The sequence below is a fragment of the Canis aureus genome, chromosome 3 (genome assembly GCF_053574225.1).
Source record: "Canis aureus isolate CA01 chromosome 3, VMU_Caureus_v.1.0, whole genome shotgun sequence".
Lineage (NCBI taxonomy): Eukaryota > Metazoa > Chordata > Mammalia > Carnivora > Canidae > Canis > Canis aureus.
This window is the reverse complement of record NC_135613.1, coordinates 11,506,626-11,529,144: the sequence shown is the minus strand read 5'-3', so window position 1 is coordinate 11,529,144 and position 22,519 is coordinate 11,506,626. Positions and strand designations below refer to the sequence as shown.

The 22,519-nt window shown below is 38.7% G+C and overlaps 1 protein-coding gene across 1 annotated transcript in view; it reads right to left on the bottom strand.

Annotated features, from left to right (window-relative positions):
- The window catches only part of PHLPP2 (PH domain and leucine rich repeat protein phosphatase 2), a 75,343-nt gene that overhangs the window by 29,484 nt on the left and 23,340 nt on the right, over positions 1–22,519 (bottom strand). Inside the window, exons 4-7 of the mRNA XM_077889602.1 lie at positions 11,015–11,205; positions 4,163–4,288; positions 2,712–2,866; positions 373–519 (exon numbers count right to left, since the gene is read on the bottom strand). Of these exons, the coding sequence (XP_077745728.1) occupies positions 373–519; positions 2,712–2,866; positions 4,163–4,288; positions 11,015–11,205 (619 nt within the window). The remainder of the gene's footprint in view (positions 1–372; positions 520–2,711; positions 2,867–4,162; positions 4,289–11,014; positions 11,206–22,519) is intronic.

Sequence of the window (22,519 nt, the reverse complement as noted above, 5' to 3'; positions counted from 1 at the left end):
AAACAGAACCACACTTTGTGAAAGCTTTTAATCGGAATGGACAGAACTAGAGGGATGGACTCTGATTTATGTCACTAATTCATTAATGAATGAATCCAATAATGATAAAATACCCTATCTACAGAGACTCAACGACACACATCACTGATATGGATGGTCCCTCCAACATCAAAAATTGTCAAAGCTTCTACTGTTGAAACTGAGGAACTAACTGGTCACTCGTGCAAGCAAGTAACAACTGCTGACTAGAATCCTCATAATTACATGATTTATTTCACTGCAAGAGCTCATGCAACTACATGCATTCCAAATCCCAGACAAGCTCCTTACTCTGCAAGTAAAACACCAGCCCAACAGAAGTCAGACACTTACTTTAGCAGACTGCCAATCTGACTCGGCAGGTCGTGAAATCCATTACAGGAGAGGTTGAGCTCAGTCAGGGTAGAAATCTCACATAACAATACAGGAAACAACCCAAGTTTGTTGTGGGACAAATTCAGCCCCTTCAGCTGAGAAAATCTAAAAAGCAAACACACAAATTCTAGTACTAAATGAAAATGCCATCTGTTTTAAACGTCCACTGTAGAATTTGTTTTACAAATATCTATTGAGCACTCACTACACGCCAAACATTGTGCACAGCACAGAATGTGGAGATGCCTAACAGAGAGGCTCCATACCAACAAGGAAATCGGGTCTAGGGCAGTGGAGTTCTTCTCTCCTCTCTTTAAAAAGGCACAAAATCTTAAAGAAAATTCATGCTGGTATAATTATATCAAGTCATATCATCTTTGAAATCGCTTCACCAAATTTCTACATATAAAATAAAAGACCTTAGAACTTACAAATACATGAAATGGAGTTTTACTGTAATATGATCTCATAGAGAACATGAAATAGTAACTTTTAGTGCTTCTGCTTCATTCCTGAAGGAAAAGTATACTGTCTTACTCAGAGACAGTATCATCATACACTGGATCCACAGGAATCACTCCGGGAATTTTACTTAGGAGTATTACACTAATGATTAAACTAGTGCAAGAGGGTAAGGCTGAAGTGGTGTTCTCCACGATGATGATATGTACCACCTGCTTCTAGAATGGAGTCATTGGTACCTCATTCTAATGCTCCTTTTTCAAATTTACAAATTTTGATTTCCAATTTTCCTGACCTTGAGTACTGATTGTTCCTTTGGCTTGGTGCCTTGACTTCGGAATTCCTAATCCAACCCTCAAATTAGATTAACCCCATTTCCATAGTCACTCAGAAGAAAATGCTAGAAACCCACTTCTTTAAAATTATAGCTTGTGTTGTTTTTATATACCAATAATTATTCTAGAAATATCGGTTATTAAGTAAAATATGTAACTTTAATGTGTATTAACCTTTTTTTTAAAAAAAGATTTTGTTTATTCATGAGAGACACACAGAGAGGGGGAGAGAGAGAGATTGAGAGAGAGAGAAAGAGAGAGGCAGAGACACAAGCAGAGGGAGAAGCAGGTTCTACGCAGGGAGTCTGATGTGGGATTTAATCCTGGGACTCCAGGATCATGCCCTGGGCCAAAGGCAGGTGTTAAACCGCTGAACCACCCAGGGATCCCTGTATTAACCTTCTTAAAAAGATCTTATTTATTTATTTCAGAGAGTGAGCAAGCAAGAGCAAGCACGAGTGGGAAAGGGGCAGAGGGAGAGGTACAGGAACAAGCAGGCTCCCCACTGACTGCAGAGCCTGACACAGGGCTGGCTCCCAGGACACAGAGATCATGACCTGAGCTGGCCAGAACCTTAATCGACTGGGTCATCCAGGCACCCCATGATGTGTATTATCTTTTTAATCACCATTTAATTTGAATGCTTTAATTTCCAACTTCTCTTCCGCTCACAGGAAGCCCACACAATTACTTCAAATATTAATTCACTTCCATCTACTTTTAAAGGAGGGGGGGAGGTAAGGTGGTTGGAAGGTAGGAAGGGGGAATATATTCTAACAAAGAAATTGGAAAATAGGGATGCCCGGGTGGTTCAGCGGTTTGGCACCTGCCTTCAGCCCAGGGCATGATCCTGGGAACCCAAGATCGAGTCCCACATGGAGCTCCCTGCATGGAGCCTGCTTCTCTCTCTGCCTATGTCTGCCTCTTTCTGTGTCTCTCATGAATAAATAAATAAAATCTTAAAAAAAAAAAGGAAAATATATGGGCCATAGTCCCTTAGGAGTGAAAGGATTCTTTTATCATAAAAGAAAGGTTTCCTAGCTGTCAAAAGGCTTAGAAATTAGCATTAGCAGGTACACAGGAAAGATAAAAGCTCTGAACTGGGAGTGGAATTCTTAAAATTAGGCCTATTTTCTTTAAGTTATTTAAATTTGACACTTATGATTCAAAAACTTGCCATATACTCAATCTCTCAATTTACCCTGGCTTCAGATCATGCATCAACTGCCAGTGATTTATGTAACAAGAGTAGCCAGATCAATGGCAACTCAACTTTGCCTCTATAACAGAACATTTGCATCTATCTTCTGTTTCATGGAGGGGAAAGGGAATACTAAATAAAAACTGTATGAATAAAAAAATTTACTTCCTCTTCAAAATGGAGAGGAAATTTTCAAATATATATGATGGTAAACATGCTCACTTCCAGGTACACATGACTAAGACAATGATCACAACTTGGTTTGAGTAAGTTAGTCTGGAAACCCATTCTCCTCATACCTGTACAGAGTGTCAAGGCCCCCTGGTCTTTCCAACTGCATGAAGTTGTGTCGCAAATTGAGGTAGGTGATATCTTGACTGTAGAAGAGATGCTCAGGAACCTCCTCAAGGCTGTAACATGAGAGGTCAACAGTGCTGATTCGCTGGGACACCACCTGAATACAGTCAAAGACAAGAGCCATCTGAGCTAGCACCAAATGTCTCTCATCCAGCACAGGAACAAATAACATTTACACAAAAAGGTGGTAATTTTAAAAATGGGAAAGAGAAATAGGTAATGACATCTAATTATTCATTTATAAAAATCCGTTTCTGTTTTTCCTAAAACCATAACCTGCATGAAACACACAATGGTGTAAGTTACAGTGCCTATAAGTAAAAACTCAAAAAATACAAATCATAAAAATGGAAAGTTAACATTTCACCCAAGAAGTTGACAGCATTCAAAATAACTACACAAAACTTTGGGAGGCAGTGTCATTTTGAAAGCCATGGCCTTCTGTATCCACACGACTCTGCTACTTACTAGTGCAGTTTCTGCATCTGGTGTGAGGATAAAATTAAATAATCCAGCATACAGTACATTGCTCAGTATGCAAAAGATGCTCAAAAAATATTAACTTCTCTTTGTAAGGTCAACAGAATGGAATGGCTACTTAAAATTGAGACTAGTTTTATTTTGAAGAGATTTTATTACCACTACAATATATGTACAGAAAATTCAATAAAACCAAAACAAGTTTTTATTTCTATAACGGCATGCTTATAAAAGATGGGTTGTGAAAATTGGTCTAAAAATCAAACAAAATAACACTGGAAAAGTCATTCATGTTTTATGGCATCTCATTACACAAAATGATCCTTTATGTAACTATTTAGCTCCAAAAGGAAAAATGTGCTAAAATTCTGCAAAGATAGCTAGGATAACAAGAGAATTTGAAAGTGCAACATAATTTTAGAGCACTTCATCTTTAAAGATTAAAAAAGCAGAAATGATGTTGAAAAGCTAATCATCCTCAGCATACAGAACAATGCTTTGTGACAGGAGCACAGGTCACATCCCATGATAAGTCCAAATTTAAAGGGGTTCGTCACAGCTATGCTAAATAAATACAGGCTGAGAAGCACGAGGCTAGGAATGATGAAATGGCTCTATCACTGACCACAGTGGTTCAGGCAGTCAATTCATTCAAGACCCCATATTCTTATCACAGAGATGGAGGAAAGGTAAATGTACCTGGAAACACTTTTAAAAGCTTTTTGTACTACGCAAATATAAATAATTAGGACCTGTGGATTTCCATTATTTCAGCCATTACATACTTACAGGGACCTAAAGTAAGATATATAAAAATTATATTTCACACTCTTGGGAGTGAGTTCTGTTTCAAAATACATTTCTACTGGACTTTCACATTCTCCCCACAACAAGATGTCTGACAGCTTATCACCTTGGATGCCTGTCGCTGCCATCTCTGGCACTCAGCCAGAGTCTCAAAGCTGACATGATAGGTCTGAGCTTGGGCTCCAGCTGAGCTGAATGCGAGGGAATGCTGCCGCCGCTTCACTTCTTCTACCTGAAGAGGAGGAGGGAAGAAAACCAGAACCAAGAAAAAAAATCCTAGTTAGAGAGCAAAGGACAAGACAATTTTTTAAAATAGGCAAAAGATGTTAATAGACATTTCTCCAAAGAAGATTGAGAAATGGCCAGTAATGACAAGAAATGATGTTCAACATCACTACTTATTAGATAAATGCCAATCAAAACTGAAAGATACCACATCACATTTGCTAGGATAGACAGAATTTAAAATAGTAAACAACAAAAGTTAGATGACAAGTATTAGCAAGTTATGTGGAGAAACGGGATCCTCCATACACAGCAGTGGGAATGTAAAACGGTGCAGCTACTTTGGAAAACAGTCTGGTAATTCCCCAAAGGGTTAAACATAGAGTTACCATGTGACCTAGAATTCCACTCCTAGATATATACTCAAGAGAACTGAAAACATACACCCACACAAAAACTTGTACACAAATTAGAGCAGCAATTTCCTAATAGCCCAAAGGTGGAAACAAACCAATGTCCATCCATCAACAGGTAAATATACATACAAAATGTGGTATATTCAAACAATGGAATATTACTTAGCCATCAACAGAAGATACTGATGCACACTATTATATTAACACATGTGAACTTGAAAAGATTATGTGAAATGAAAGTCACAAAGAACAGTATACTGTGATTTCATTTATATGACATATCCAGAGTCAGCAAATCTGTGTAGACAGGAAGTAGATGGATGACCAGGTGCCTCAGGGCTGGGGAAAAAATGGGGGAGATGATGGCTAAGGAGAGCAGGCTTTCTCTTCAGGATCATGAAAGTATTCTAAAATTGATTGTGGTGATGGTCACAAAGCTCTATGAATAGACTAAAAGCCACTGAATTGTACCCTTTAAAAAAGCAAATTATACGGTATATAAATTACGTCTCAATAAAGCTGTTTAGAAAAAGCAAAGGCATACTTAGCAAGTATGTCAAAGCAACAGAACTCGGGGCATACTCATAAATGTAAATGTATTTATTAATTCTTCTGTAAGTCACAACATAATCTCAATTTGATAATTAAATATTTGTTGTGTGGATACATTCTACTGTTCTGTGTGCTGGAAACAGGCAGGGGAAAAACAACACCCCTGCCCTTGGTGGAGTTTGTATTTGAGAATAAACAAACACTCTAACACCAAAACAGTGACATAATGTAGCATAACATATGAGTAATCTCAAGAAAAAGAAAACAGGGGAAAGGCTTGGAGAATAGGGCAGTCATGGAAGGACTCACTGAGATAACACGTGAACAAAGATGCTAAGGGGGTCGGGGTGGAAAGCTCCTGGGCAAGGAACATTCCATGCACAGCAGCAGCAAGCATAAGTCCCTGTGATGCAAGGCCTCATGCCACATTTCAGAACACAAGAGTCTCTAGACCCACGTGGCAAGAGCCAAAGTCTCCACTGCAAAAGGAAGACAGTTCCAACCCTCTCCACCCATACTGCAGTGCCATGGAGGTAGCTGCCTACCTGCAGAGTGCCCTGGTCTGCTCTTTGCACTCCTTTCCTCTCTTACTTAGCGCTGGGCTAGATGTCATTTTTTACTTCCTCCAGGGCTGAAGTAGAAGGGGAGGAATGACAGGAAAGATAAAAGCTCTGCTTGTCTTGTTCTTACTAGACAAGCAGAGTCATAACCTGACTTCACAGATCTGGCCCTAGCAGATTTTAAATGGAGGCTTTTCCTCAATAGGTCTTTTTAAGGGTTCTTTTGGTCACCCCCACCCTAATCCAAACAACAATGGCTTCTCACTTACAGATCCCTTGACCTGGCTAATGCATGCTATTCCAGCAGTTGACTACTCCCTCCTCAGACATGAAGGAATCCTGTAGTCCACTGACAGCCTGTCCTCAAGGGAAGTCTATTTCCCCTTCAAGATGGACCTACTAGACAAGTTCTAAGAGAATCCACCCACTGGCCTTTTTTCTCTCAACCCATCTGGGTCACATACTAACAAACCCAAGGAGCACACAATGATCCCAATGGTGAGCTAGGCTCTTAGGCTACCTGGCTGTTCTGGTGACAGACTCATGTCTTGGCCTCAAGACTTCTTGGTCAGAGGGCAGGATACCAATCCACTATGGTCCCCTTACTTCAGGGTACCCATATTTAGCTCTCATGAGTTCTGCTGAAACCTCTTTCACTAGACTGAAGAAAAAGGCAGAAACCTCCTCCATTTCCCATTGAGGTGGCTATAGGGATTCATAGCACAATAGTTGTTCTCTTCAAAGCATTTCTCCCCCCAAATCCAACAACCCAATTCACATAGCTTTGATGAAGATGAAGTCTTTATAGTTATGGAACCACTTACATCTTTGTCTGACATCTCACTTTGATATGTCCTAACTATTGAATCTTGGTGAGTCAGCTGCAAACTTCCAAATTATACTCATAAATCATTAGGTTTCTGGTGCCAAGTAAAGACTGAATCAAATAGCAGAAACAAAACAATTTAAGCAGAAAAGATCCCAATAAGACGACCTGGGTGGCTCTGTCAGTGAAGCATCTGACTTTGGGGATCCCTGGGTGGCTCGGTGGTTTAGTGCCTGCCTTTGGCCCAGGGCATGATCCTGGGGTCCCGGGATCAAATCCTGTATCAGGCTCCCTTCATGGAGCCTGCTTCTCCCTCTGCCTGTGTCTCTGCCTGTGTCTCTGCCTCTCTCCTCTCCCTCTCTCTCATAAATAAATAAATAAAATCTTAAAAAAAGAAAAAAAAATATCTGAATTTGGCTCAGGTCATGATATCACCAGGGTCCTGAGATGGAGCCCTACTTTGGACTTCGTGTTCAGCAAGGAGTCTGCTTGTCCCTCTCCCTCTGTCTCTCCCCACCACTCTTGCATGCTCATGCTTTTTCTCCAATAAATAAAATCTTAAAAAAAAGAAAAGATCCCAATAAAATTAAATAATATTCATAACATTCAATTGCAATGCTCACAATAGGAATATTTTGTATTAGTAATAAATCATGCAAATCAGTGTCAAAATAAAGGATCTTATTGAAATGAAGAACAGATACTAATGACTGTTTTAGAACAATCTTTTAAATATTTTACTATGGGATATTTGACACAGAAAAATATACTCATAAAATCAAATACTGAGAAAGGTTTGTAAATCTGAGATTCTCTTTCTGCCTTTCCCTCTGCTTCCCCCCACTCCCGCCCTTGCACTCACACTCTCTACCTTTCTTTTTCCCTCTTTTGCACACACGTGCTCTAAACTAAATAAATAAATCTTTAAAAAAAAATGCTTTTGAGATTCATCCTTATTTTGATGTATATCAGCAGTTTATTCCTTTTTATTGCTCAGTAATATTCCATTGTGTGGAATGTGCCACATTTGTTTATCATTTTCACCAGTAGTCAATGAACATATGGTTTTTGACAACTGTGAATAAAGCTGCTATGAACATTCACTTAAAGTCTTTGTAAAGACAGATGTTCATTTCCCAATACCTATGAGAAATGCTGGGCCATCTGATATGCATATGTTTAAGTTTATAAGAAATGAAAAACTGTTTTCCAAAGTGACTGTACTCCCATCAATGATGTAGGAGCATTCCAGTTGCTCCTCATCTTTGCTAAATTTGGTACTTATCAGTCTTTTGATTTTAGTTATCCTAGCAGTATAGTAGAATCTCTCTGTGATATTGACTTGCATTTCCCTAATGACTCATAATGGTGAGAATCTTCCTATGTACTTACTTGCCATCTGAAGATCTTCACTGGTAAAGGATCTGCTCAACTCTTCTGCCTTTTTACTAGGTTATCTGACTTTGTCTCACTGTGGTATAAAAGTTCTTTATGTATTCTGGAGACAGTCCTTTGTTGCAGATAAACTCTCATTAAAATGTTTTGTATGGAGACATCTGGATGGCTCAGTTAAGTGTCCGCTGTCTGCCTTCCACTCAAGTCATGATCTTGGGGTCCTAAGATCAAGCCCTATGTAGGGCTCCCTGCTCAGCAGGGTGTCTGCTTCTCCTTCTCCCTCTGCCCCTCCCCTGGCCCATGCTCTCTCTCCCCCAAATAAATAAACAAACATCTTTTTTAAAAAATGTTTTGTATGATGTTAATATAACCAATTTTCTTTTGGTTGCTATTTGATTAGCACAATTTTCCCACCATTTCACATTCAATCTTCTAAGTGTTGGGAAGATCTCTTATAACAAGTACTGGGATTTTAAATGACAACTTGACAATCACAATTAGTATCATTACGGATATATTTCGATATGTTCCTGTCACTATAATTTATGATAATTCATCACCTAATCATTTTGTTCCTTTCTCTCCATTCTTTTCCTGCCTTCTTTTAGCATTATAAATTTTTGATATTTTCTTTTCCCATTCTACTTTTAGTGGCTATCCTATAAATTTTTACATTCATACTTAAGGTTTTTTCCTAATAAAGTTAAAAGTTACTTGGTGTTTCTATTCTCTTATTCCAAGACTGTATCACATGTTACTCATTGAACATACCACTACATCTTAAATATCATTCAGGGTAGTTTGAGCATTAGTAGCTTAAATTATATTTAAAATACAAAAGAGCTCTTGGGTGGCTCAGTGATTGAGCATCTCCTTTTGGCTCAGGTCGTGGTCCTGGGGTCCTGGGATCAAGTACCACATCGGGCTCCTCACAAGCCTATGTCTCTGCCTCTCTCTGTGTCCCTCATGAATAAATAAAATCATTTAAAATATATAAAAATGATAAAATACAAAAATTTAAACTTTTTACAATCAGTATTAACTTTACCACTATATTTTATCAATATCTGCACTCATCACTGTTTCTTATTTTTTGTACCTTCTCTTTGAATTTCCTTTCCTTTGTTGTATTCTTTTCTTTTTGGGGGGCAGGGGGATATCTTTTTTTTTTAACCTATTTTTTTCATTCTATCTTTTAGCCTCCAAGACTGAACCAGGTTCCTGCCCCTGGTTGATACTGGAGTGTGCACATTCATTCAGTGGGGGCTTGTTCACTTCCTGGTCACAAATCTGGTCACAGATCACATAACTGAGTCCTTCCACCTCTCTAGAACCACAGCTAGAACAAGACTTGGTTCCAGTAAGTTTGTTAACAGCAGTTTTGGGGCTGGTTATTCTTTTATTTTTGTTATCTCCAGCATTCCTTTGGGAGCAGAGAATCTACCATTCATCTCCTGTTCAAGGAATAAGCCTAGTCCAGGTTCCTCTCATCAACAGAGGACTTTTAAACCCAAAAACTTATATAAGACTGGCACAACCTTTCAGGCCCAGAACCCAGGAGGCCCTCAGATTCAGACCCACTCACCATGTACATTTCTATTTTATATTCTATAACCTAGCTATGTCTTTTTATATATTTACATTTTGAATATATTTTATCTATATTGCTGTGCATCTGGACCATTTTGGACATCTCAAAGCATAAATTCACTAGGTCACTTTGTCTGGAAGTTTTCTAAAATTCAGACTGTTTTGTGATATTCAACATGGAAAATAAACAAAATGATGTATAGCTTCATATAAATATTAACATATCTGTTTCCAGTCATCTTTCAGCTTGACAGACTTGCAAGTGAACTCTCTGCCTAGGATGGGGAATTCTCTAGCACAGTCCAGAAATAGACTAGAGAGGTCTAGAGAGGTGCTAGAGAGGTGCTTGTGACCACTCCTGACTTTCAATTTTATTCTAATGAGGAAAAAGGAGAAGCTGGAAAGAATCTATTTTGGGGATGGATGTGGCAGGAGGCTACAAGTGGCAGCACTCTATCTGGGTGTAATCAGTGCCTACCTAGCAGTAGAGGCAGAGGTATCAACAAATGGGTTCCACAGCAGAATTTGGGGTATGGACAGACTTTGGACCTCCCAGAAAATCTATGATATAAATAAACTTGTTTTATGTTTAAATTAGCCTGAGTGGGTGGCATGCCTGGGTGGCTCCATCGGTTAATCATCTGACTTGGTTTCAGCTCAGGTCATGATCTCATGGGTCTTGAGGTTGTGAGATCATGAGATTGTGAGATTGAACCCAGCATTGGTTCTGCACTCAGCAGGGAGTCTGCTTCTCTTCTCCCTCTCCCTTTGCCCTCTCCTTGCTTGCACACTCTCTCTAAAATAAATAAATAAATCTTTTAAGTTTTTCTAAAGATTTTATTTATTTATTCATGAGAGACACAGGGAGAGAGAGGCAGAGACATAGGCAGAGGGAGAAGCAGGCTCCCCGATGTGGGACTTGATCTCTGCACCCCAGGATTACGCCCTGAGCTGAAGACAGACACCCAACCACTGAGCTACCCAGGTGTCCCAATAAATGAATCTAAAAAAAAAAAATTTAGGGGCAGCCCGGTGGCTCAGTGGTTTGGCACCACTTTCAGCCAAGGGCGTGATCCTGGACACCTGGGATCGAGTCCCATGTCGGGCTCCCTGTGTGGAGCCTGCTTCTCCCTCTGCCTGTGTCTCTGGTTCTCTCTCTCTCTCTCTGTCTCTCATGAGGAAATAAATAAAACCTTAAAAAAAAAAAATTTAGCCTGAGTAGGTTTCTTCTGGTTAAACCTAAGAACTCTAAAAAACAAACTTTATAATGCAATCTTAAATAATATTAATCCTGGCTTCTTTAAAAAGATGTGGGTAAAGTGCTGAAAAGCAAATGTGATTTAAATTAAGAAGATCAAACAAATGAAGAATAATTCATTTTTTATGAGTCTTACCTTTCCCCCAACCAGAGGCAAAATGTGCATCTTTCCAGTCTGACAATCCTTCACTGAGGAAACGATGAGGCAGGTGCCACAGAGAACAACTAGGCGTTCAGCCCACTTATGCAGCTGGGTCTTTCCCTTGCGTACGTTATAGATGCCAGACAGAAGGATTCGATCCAGATGATCCATCTGGCATGGTTTTTCTACAAGAAAAAAGAACTTCAGAAATCACCATTCAAGTAATAGACTCTTGTAAGGAAAAAGAAAGTATTGTGTGTCAACATTCAGCAACCTTGTTTACAGATTTAAGTTATCAAAGCAATATAAATATTACAAAATAAGATCTCAGTCCTAAAATGTTATCCATCACTGAAGTTATACAATGGAAGTACTGTGGATTTAGTGCTAGGGACCAAGATTTTATTTTGGATGCTACTGTTAATTCTTCTTCCAACACAGTCCCACGTACAGAGAAAGGCATAGACTTGGGGGCCAGATATGCAAACCTGAGTTTGAATTCTGGTTCTGACACTTAACTTTGTTTCTCTGAACTACTTAACATAATCACTGAGGTTGACTTTCTTCACTTACAGTTTGGATCATAATACTACTTTAGGGTTTTCTTATTTTAAAAAATTAGGATAATTAATGTAAAGTACCGAGCATAGTTCTAGGTAACAAAAGTCACTGAAAGGGACACCTGGCTGGCTCAGCAATTGAGCGCCTGCCTTCGGCCCAGGGCATGATCCTGGAGTCCCAGGATCGAATCCCACATCAGGCTTCCTGTATGGAGCCTGCTTCTCCCTCTGCCTGTGTCTCTGCCTGCCTGCTCCTCTCTCTCTCTCTCATGAACTAATAACATCTTTTTTTTTTTTTAAGTACTGAATAAATGACCGTCACTATTGTGATTAGTCTATTCTAGAAGGAAGAAATTAATAAATATGGGAGCTTTCTGGTTCTGTACACATTACTCCATTTTCCTGTTCCTTGTGAGGAAAAGCTTATGGCTGATATTTCAATCCACTATCCCAGTCATGGTGGCAGAGGCTCATATGTGCATTCAAGAGCTGTTTTCTTTTTGTATTTCTTAAAAATCTTTGTAAGGCTGAGATAAAGTGAACAAAACAGCACATGATGACAGAAGACAGGTTCTTGATTAAAGCCCAGCTAAAACCAAACTAACTCTACACAGAAATGAATACGAGCAGCACATTAGTATGAGGTAGTATAAACAGCAATAAACTGGGAAGGGAGAAAATCACATTGTACTTGATATTATTAGAGAATTGATTACAGAGCCTGGGCATCACGTTGCCCTTTTAGGTATGTTTTCCCATATATGATCTGAGGAAATGGGTTAGATGGCTTTCAGAGCTTTCAAACTTTGTACGCGATCACTAGCCCTAGGAGAAAACCAAGTCTCCTTGTATTTAAGGCCAATCCTTTCATCTATATTCCAAACACCACCTTTCTCAGGGAGTTTGGTTCTTCTCTCTTCTCACTCTTCAACTCCACCCTCTTCATTGTTCCTGCCAAAGCTACAAAAACATTTGTGTTTTTTCCCATGCTCTCTCAGGCTCAACTGTGGAATTCCTTTAGTCAGTGACTCCAATTTCTGTGTGCCTAAGACTTACTATGTGAGAACAGTTTAAAATGTGAGACACGGGCAGCCTGGGTGGCCTAGCAGTTTAGTACCGCTTTCAGCCCAGGGCGTGATCCTGAAGACCCGGGATCGAGTCCCACGTCAGGCTCCCTGCATGGAGCCTGCTTCTCCCTCTGCCTGTGTCTCTGCCTCTCTCTCTCTCTCTCTCTCTCTCTCTCTGTGTCTCTCATGAATAAATAAAATCTTTTAAAAAATTAATAAATAAAATAAAATAAAATAAAATAAAATAAAATATAAAATAATAAAATAAAATAAAATAAAATAAAATAATAAAATAAAATAAAATAAAATAAAATAATAAAATAAAATAAAATAAAATAAAATAAAATAAAATAAAATAAAGGACGCTGACATCCACCCACAGACAGTCTAATCCACAGGGCCTGGGATGGAACACAGGAAAATATATTTTTAACAACTATTCCAAGTAGTTTAAATGCAGGTGGTCCACAAACCATATTTTGAAAAACTATAAGCTTACTTTTTTGAGGCTCTTTTCTTCTCATTTGTCCCTCGATAGTAGCTAGCTATCTCTGTTATCTCACCTCCAATTTACTCAATTTTCTTCAATCTGGCTTCCAGCCTCCAGACTGCCCTATCCGAAAGATGATAATGGCCCTCAGATTTCTATCTCCTGCCTCAGTCTTCCCTTGGTTCCAATCTCATATATCTAATTCTTTCCTGGACATGTCCAACAGACGTCCTCATTCACCTCAAATTTCCAGCATCAGACTGGAAAGGAACAAAACTATCTTTATTTGCAAACGAAAGGATCTTGTATGTAGAAAATCCTAAGTGAGCCACAAAAAACACAATTATAACCAACAAATGAGTTCAGCCAACTTGCAGGATACAAAAAATTTTTTGCTGTATTTTTTTTAAGATTTATTTTTATTTGAGAGACAAAGGGTGAGAGAGAGAGAGAGAGAAAAAACACCTGAGTGGGGGGAGGGGTAAAGGGAGATAAATCCTCAAGCAGACTCCCTGCTGAGTACTGAGAGCTGGATGCATGGCTCAATCCCAGGACCCTGAGACCTGAGCAGAAATCAAGAGTTGGAAGCTTAACCAACTAAGCCACCCAGGCGCCCCAGATAACATTTTTAAAAAATCAATTGTATATCTAAGCACAAGGAATAAACAATTCAAAAGTAAAATTAAGAAACTAACTGTATCTAAGATAGCATTAAAAACAATAAAACAAAAATAGTATAGTAAAAACTACGAAACATAGTTGAAGGAAATTATAGACCTAATTTCAAAACTTAACTATAAAGTATGGAGCAAGCACACAAAGTACAGTACTTAGGGCACCTGATTTTTGACCTTGGGGTCATGAGTTCAAGCTCCACATTGGGTGTAGAGATTACTTAAAAAAAAAAAAAAAAAAAGGTACAGTACTGACATAAGGATAGACATAGAGCAATGGATTAGAATTCACAAATAATATCCCTACACTTATGGACAACTGATTTTTGAGCAGGGTGCCAAGATAACTCAATGGGGGAAATAAAAGTCTTGGTAAATGGTGAACTGGAACACCAAAGGGAAAAGAAAAAAGTCAGATCCCTAACCTCACACTATATACAAAAATTAATCCAAAATGTAAGAACTAAAACTATAAACTCTTAGAAGAAAACATTGGAATAAATCTTACATCTTAAAAGTCAGTAAAAGGTTTCTTAGGTATCAACACAAAAAGTTAAAGTGACATGGGGTGCCTGCATGGCTCAGTCGGTTAAGCATCTGCGTTTGACTCAGGTCATGATCCCAGCCTGGGATTGAACCCTGCTTCAGGTTCCCTGTTCAGTAGGGAGTCTACTTCTCCCTTTGCCCAAACCCCACCCCCTGCTTGTGCTGGCTCTCTCTCTCACTCTCACTCTTTCAAATAAAGAAATAAAATCCTTTTATTTTTTTATTTTTTAAATATTTTATTTATTTATTCATGAGACACACAGAGAGAGAGAGGCAGAGACACAGGCAGAGGGAGAAGCAGGCTCCATGCAGGGAGCCTGACGTGGGACTCGATCCTGGGTCTCCAGGATCACACCCTGGGCTGAAGGCAGGTGCTAAACCGCTGAGTCACCCGGGCTGCCCAAGAAATAAAATCCTTTTAAAAAATAAATAAAATTGACAAAAAAGAAAATACAGAAAAATGTACTTCATCAAAAATAAACTCATGTGCTTCAATAAACACCATCAGAAAGTAAAACAATGACTCACAAAGTAAGAGAGAATATTTGCAAATCATATACATAATAAGAGACTTGTATCCAGAATTAAGAACTGTTACAATTCAGCAATAAAGACAAAGAACACAATTAAAAAATGGGCAAAGAATTTGAATAGATATTACTTCAGAGAAGGTATATAAAAGGCCAACAAGCACATAAAAAGATGCTCAATTTCATTATTCACCTGATAGATAAATATCAAAACCACAATAATAGTTCACAAGCAATAGGATGACTATAATTGAAAAAGACAAACACTAAGAAGTGTTGGCGATGATGTAAACAAACACTGCTGTTGTGAAAATAAAATGGTGCAGCCACTTTGGAAAACAGTCTGGTAATTCCTCAAAAGTTTTAACATAGATCCACCATATGATCCAGCAATTCCACTCCTACACCTATATCCAAAAGAACTGAAAACACATGTCCACACAAAAACTTGTACACAGGTGCTTGTTCATAGTAGCATTATTCATAATAGTCAAAAAGTAGAAATAGCCAAAATGTCCATCAACTGATGAATGCATAAACAAAATGTGGCATTATCTACACAATGGAATACTGTTTGGCCATAAAAAGAAATGAAGAACTGATAATATACTACGACATGGATGAGCCTTGAAAACATTAAGTAAAAGAAGCTAAAGCCAGGGCAGCCCCGGTGGCGCAGCGGTTTGGCGCCGCCTACAGCCCAGGGTGTGATCCTGGAGACCTGGGATCGAGTCCCACATAGGGCTTCCTGCATGGAGCCTGCTTCTCCCTCTGCCTGTGTCTCTGCCTCTCTCTCGCTCTCTCTGAATGAATAAATAAATAAATCTTAAAAAAAAAAAAAAAAAAGGCTAAAGCCAAATATATATGATTCCACTTAAACGACTTGTTCAGAAAAGGCAAATCCATAAAGGCAGGAGGTTCATCACCATTAAACAAGATGTGGGGTCTCATTTTATGGTGATGAAAGCAGACTAAAATCAGACTATGGTGATGGCTGCATAAATCTCCAAATATACCAAAAAGCACTGAATTGTACATTTTTAAAAGGGTGTTATAGGCTATGAATTATATCTCAATAAAACTGCTTTTAAAAAATCTCATTATTCCCCCCAAACATGCCAATGGCTTTTATATTCCCCATCCTGGTTAATAGTATCACCTAACACAAAGTTGGCTAAATTATGTAAAAAAAGAAAAATGGGACTTCATATGGTTTACCATGCTTTCAAATTGCCTAACAGTCTTTTTAAAAGTTTACATGAAACATGTAACAAAGATGTTCTATCTTATAGTGGATATATAATTCTCTGAGTCTCTTCTTTCTTGGCCTTATTTCTAAAGAAATTTATTTTATTACAGAAAAACTCCTAAATCAATCCATCACCACTCTCAGAAGGGAACATTCAACTGTGTTCTGGATAATTTATTTGTATATGAAATAACATGCTGTTTGTTAATTTTAGAGTTTGCTAGACATTCAGAGGGCCTCCAGTCTCTGATCTTCTGAAAGTGATTTAAAAAAATAAATAAAAATGAAAAAACAAAAACAAAAACAAAAACCAGAATGAGGGGCACCTGGGTGGCTAAGTTGGTTGAGTGTCCGACTCTTGATCTCAGGGTCGTGAGTTCAAGCCCCACACTGGGCTCCAAGCTGGGCATGGAGACTACTTAAAAAACAAAAAACAACAAAACGAGAATGAGAAAGTTCTAATATTCAGAACGTGTAACAGTTCTAATTAAAAAATAGTTTCAAAAGCCAAGGTTCTAAGTGGAAAATTAAGGGTAATTTTAATTTCCTTATATATTTATATGTCCAAATGTTCTATAAAGAAAATGGAATGTTTCTGTAATTTTAAAAGTTGCTAAAGAAACAATCAAGGGCAACCCTGTAGCAATGAGTTCCTTTACTGCCCAGAGTACAATCTCTAAACATCATTTTTCATTAAAATGAATCAGGAGTCCTTAGAAAAAGAGTTTATTTCTGGTCTGAGCCAGACAATGAAAAGATGAGCTTAGGACATCTTGTTGTGCCAGAACTTAATGGAAAATCCAGAATGCTTTCAAAAAATCCTGGAATCATGCTGGAAGGACAGTAGCCAATGTAAAGAGCTCCCACTAGCTGAGATGGGACAAACTGAGCAACAAAAGAATACTGGCTGTAATGAGTCAAAACAAACAGATACAAGTCCATGAGCTCACAATGATAGACAAAAAAAAATTTTTTTTTTTTGACAAAAAAATTTTTAAAAAGAAATCATACAGACTGTAATGGAGCAGCTATACAAGGAGCCCAAAAAGTAAACAGCTGCAGGCAGATTAAAGAAGAACACCACAATTCAAAATACCACCTAAGCAGTGGCAAGCTTCCCACTGTTTCCTCCTCTGACCTCCCCCAGCCCAGTAGAGGCAGGTGCTGGTGTGGACAGAGAGCTCTAGAGGAAGCCCTCAGGTTGTGTCTTGAGGAATAGAAAAGGGGTCTCCTAACACTCAGAGAGAGTGGAAGAAATTCCTCATTTTTGCTTTCCCTCCCCTTTTCTTCATTTTCTTATGTCCCAGACCCCAGGAGTGGGGACATAGGCACCTAAAACTCTGAGGGGTGTGAACCTCCCTCTCTTATTAGAAGACCTGCAGTCCCAGTCCTATGAGAGTAGAGTGAAAATCTGTTAATTTCTGGTTTCCTCCTCCCATTGGCAGCCCTGCAATGTGGATGCCCTTGAGGGAAAAGCCCAACAGGGCAGGCTTTCTAAAGCCCCAGGAAATCGAAAAGAGGAAGGAGCTCTGGAAAATGACCCCCGTCAAGCTGTCTAGGAATTCCTATGCTCATGCTTGAGGTATACAAATGTGGCTGGGACCCCAAGCAGCATGCCAAAAACGCTGAAAACTGAACTAATAGGTTCTCCAAAGGGAGAGAAGAAATGCTGAAAAATTATTTGAAGAAATAGAGGAAAACTCCTCAACTGAAAGATATAAACTTATGGATTCAAGAAGTTCAGTGAACTCCAAACAGGATAAAACCAGAGAAATTCTAGCCTAGAGACTATATAATCAAAGTACCGAAAATTAAAGACAAAGTCTTGAGAGAAGCCACAGAAAATGGAAGCACTACTTCTACCAGAACAATTCAAATGACTGCATGAAGGACCTGCAGGAGCTCTCTCTACTAATCTCCCAACTGCTCTGAAGATCTAACGTTAGTTCCAAATAAAAAGTTAAACCAATAAATATTGGCTGATACATTACGAGATAAAAATGAAGTATCTATTTACATTTAAAGAACAAAACAGGAAATTTCACAATAAATTTCAAACTTTTAACAGGCTCTCATACAAAAAAACAAAACAAAACAAAACAAAAAAAACTTCTATTTGAAGTATTTCACTAGAACACCTGGCAAATCAGTGGTGGCTAAAGTAATTCTATCATCCAGTTTCATGAATCGAAACAAATCCTTAAGTCTTCCGGTTTTAGTTTCCTGAGTTTAAGACCAAGGAGTTGGATTGGATGATCCCCAGCCATTCTCAGTTCTCATTTTATGGATTCTTCATCCTCCTCGACACTCTCTCTCCAACAACTAAAAGGCGGTGTGTCTTAGATGTTAAAAGGATAAGATTTAGAAGCAGACAGGTGTATCTGTTTCCTGGTTCTGTTATTTGACTGGGACATAGCATAGCCTCTCAGGAATAATAACATTCATCTAGAGGGTTGTAAATATCACCCAAGACAAGGTATACAGAGTGCTCAGCACGTGAGAAAGTGCTCAGCATACAGTAAGGGTATAAAACAAATGCCAATTATTATAATGAAAACTGCTCTAAGCCTCCTTTTCCTACATATAAGAATTTCTTTCAAAGATATCATAACAACTCTTACAGCTTTAACATCCCCGTTTACCCTACTCCCATTATCTGTATGTCCTGAGCTCTAGTTCCCCATTTCCAATGACCTGCCAGACATCTCCAACAGGATACTCACCAGCACTTAAATCAAATATTCCCAAAACCAAGTCAGCACCATCCCCACGAACCAGGTCCATCTCACAATTCAAGTCCTGACATTCTCCTGATGTAATCCTGGCTCCTAAGTTCAGGGTCAGTGTCAACTCTTAGGTTTTCTTCCTCAACTCCCCTTTTCATTTATATGAAAGATCTTTATTTTCTTTTGAACAGTATTAAAACAAATAAATTATTGTGAAGTTCAGTAACACAATGGGCACATGTCAGAGTGAACCTCGTTAAAGTCATTTCCGGTACAGTTACAATAAAGCAATAGATAATTTGATAGTTATTTATCTTACCACCTTATAAAATTGCCTGCTCATTTCACATTGTTCTTTTAATGTTCTTCAGTGAATTGTTGCATTTAAAAAAAAAAAGTCAAAGTTCCATCATGAAATGTACTTCTGTTGATTGACGTATCACCAGTGAATCACATTTTTTTAATTTAAATTCAATTCACCAATGTATAGTATAACACCCAGTGTTCATCACACCATGTGCCCTCCTTAATGCCCATCACCCAGTTACCGCCCCCCCCCCACCTCCCTTTCTGCAACTCTTTGTTTCCCAGAGTTAGGAATCTCTCGTGGTTTGTCTCCCTCTTTATTTTCCCCACCCAGTTTCCCCTCCTCTCCTTATGGTCCCTTTCACTATTTCTTATGTTCCACATATGAGTGAAACCATACGATAATTATCTTTCTCTGACTTCTTTCACTCAGCATAATACCCTCCAGTTCCAACCATGTCAAAGTAAACGGTAGGTATTCATCCTTTCTGATGGCTCAATAATATTCCATTGTATATATAATACCACATCTTTATCCATTCATCTGTCAAAGGACACTGTGGCTCCTTCCACAGTTTGGCTACTGTGGACACTGCTGCTGTGAACATTGGGGTGCAGGTGTCTTGTCATTTCACTTCATCTGCACCTTTGGGGTAAATACCCAGTAGCACAATTGCTGGGTTGTAGGACAGTTCTATTTTTAACTTCTTGAGAAACCTCCATACTGTTTTCCAGAGTGGCTGTACCAGCTTGCATTCCCACCAACAGTGTAAGAGGGTTCCCCTTTCTCCACATCCTTACCAACATTTGTTGTTTCCGGTCTTGTTAATTTTAGCCATTCTCACCAGTGTAAAGTGGTATCACATTAAGGTTTTGTAGTTCCCTGATGGCAAGTGATGTGGAGCATTTTTTCAAGTGCTTGTTGGCCTTGTGTAGGTCGTCTTTGGAGAAATATCTGTTCATGTCCTCTACCCATTTCTTTTTTTTCCTTCAATAATTTTATTTATTCATGAGAGACACAGAAAGAAAAGCAGAGGGAGAAGCAGGCTCCTGGAGGGAAGCCTGATGCAGAACTCAATCCCAGAACCCCAGGATCACAACCTGAGCCAAAGCCAGATGCTCAACCACTGAGCCACCAAGTATCCCTCTTCTGCCCATTTCTTGACTGGATTGTTTTTGGGGTGTTAAGTATGAAGTTCTTCCTACTTTGAAGAAAGATTAGTTGACTATAGAGTTGAGGATCCATTTCTAGGTTTTCTATTCTGTTCCACTGATCTATGTGTCTGTTTTTGTGATGGTAGCATGTTGTCTTAATGATCAGGGCACTATAACACAGCCTGAAGTCAGGCATTGTGGTGCCCTCAGCTTTGGTTTTCTTTTTCAACATTCCTCTAGCTATTCAGGGCCTTTTCTGGTTCCATACAAATCTTAGGATTATTTGTTCCAATTCTGTGAAGAAAGTCCATGGTATTTTGATAGGGATTTCATTAAATGTAAAAATTGCTCTGTGTACCATAGACATTTTCACAATATTTATTCTTCTACTCCATGAGCATGGAATGTTTCCCATCTCTTTGTGTCTTCCTCAACTTCTTTCCTAAGTGTTCTGTAGTTTTTAAGAGTACAGATCCTTTACCTCTTTGGTTAGCTTTATTCCTAGGTATCTTATGGTTTTTGTTGCAATCATAAATGGGATCAATTCCTTAACTTTTCTTTCTTCAGTCTCATTGCTAGTGTATAGAATATCTGATATCTGTATCCTGGCACACTGCTGAACTGCTGTCTGAGTTCTAGCAATTTTGGAGTGGAGTCTTTTGAGTTCTCCATATACAGTATCAAGTCATCTGTGAAGAGTCTGACTTCTTCTTAGCCAATTTGAATGCCTTTTATTTTTTTGTTGTCTGATTGCTGAGGCTACGACTTCTAGTACAATGTTGAACAACAGTGGTGAGAGTGGGCATCCCTGCTGTGCTCCTGACTTTAGGAAAAAAGCACTGTTTTTCCCCATTGAGAATGACATTTGCTGTGGGCTTTTCATAGGTGGCTTTTATGATATTGAGGTATGTTCCCTCCACCCTTAAACTCTGAAGAGTTTTAAGTAAGAAAGGATGCTATATTTTGTAAAATGCTTTTTCTGCATCAATTGAGAGGATCATAATGGTTCTTTTCTTTTATTGATGTGATCTATCATGTTGACTGATTTACTCATTCAACTCTCCTTTTCAATCAGCCATCAACTCATACAGATCATTCCTTCAAAAAGTCTGTCATATGAATAATTCCTTCCCACTCCTCACTTCAGACCCCTATCAATTTACATCCATATTATTATCCACACTGGTGCCAGATTCACCTTCTCTGGCTCACTTGGAACCTGTCACTTCCTGCTGTCATCTACCAAATGAAGACTAAACTCCTGATATTGCACTCAACGCCCAGAACAATCTGGACTCAAATTATCTGTGATTCACAGGACATACGTTGAAATGTCTAATCTCCCATCCCATGTCCTCCTTTTCCTTTCTGCTAAATGAAATCCTGTCAATTTTTTAAAAAACAACTTGGGGGATCCCTGGGTGGCGCAGCGGTTTGGCGCCTGCCTTTGGCCCAGGGCGCGATCCTGGAGACCCGGGATCGAATCCCACATCGGGCTCCCGGTGCATGGAGCCTGCTTCTCTCTCTGCCCCTCTCTCTCTCTCTCTCTCTCTGTGACTATCATAAATAAATAAAAATTAAAAATATATTTAAAAAAAATAAAAAAAAAATAAAAAAATAAAAAAAATAAAAAACAACTTGGGATCCCTGGGTGGCGCAGCGGTTTAGCGCCTGCCTTTTGCCCAGGGCGCGATCCTGGAGACCCGGGATCGAATTCCACGTTGGGCTCCTGGTGCATGGAGCCTGCTTCTCCCTCTGCCTATGTCTCCGCCTCTCTCTGTGTGTGTGTGACTATCATAAATAAATAAAAATTAAAAAAAATAAATAAATAAAATAAAAATAAAAATAAAAAACCAACTCAAATACTACTTCTTCACAAAGACTTCTCTGATTCTAGAGATCTCCCTGATTTTTCAGAGAACAGTGATAAGGTACTTCCTTACCAGCTATCAAAATATATCATATAGGCATATTAACTAAAATAATTTTGGTATTAGCACAAATTGGCCAATGTAACAGGATAGAATCTAAAAATAGACCACTGCCTGTGTAAGAACTTAAAAATAATAAAGATATTTCAGATCGTAGGAAAAGGATAAGCTATTCCATAAATGTTGTTGGGACAAATGGCTGTCTACCTACAGAGAAAAAGTAAAGTTAGATCCCGATCTTATGCATATTTTAAGAATATCAAAG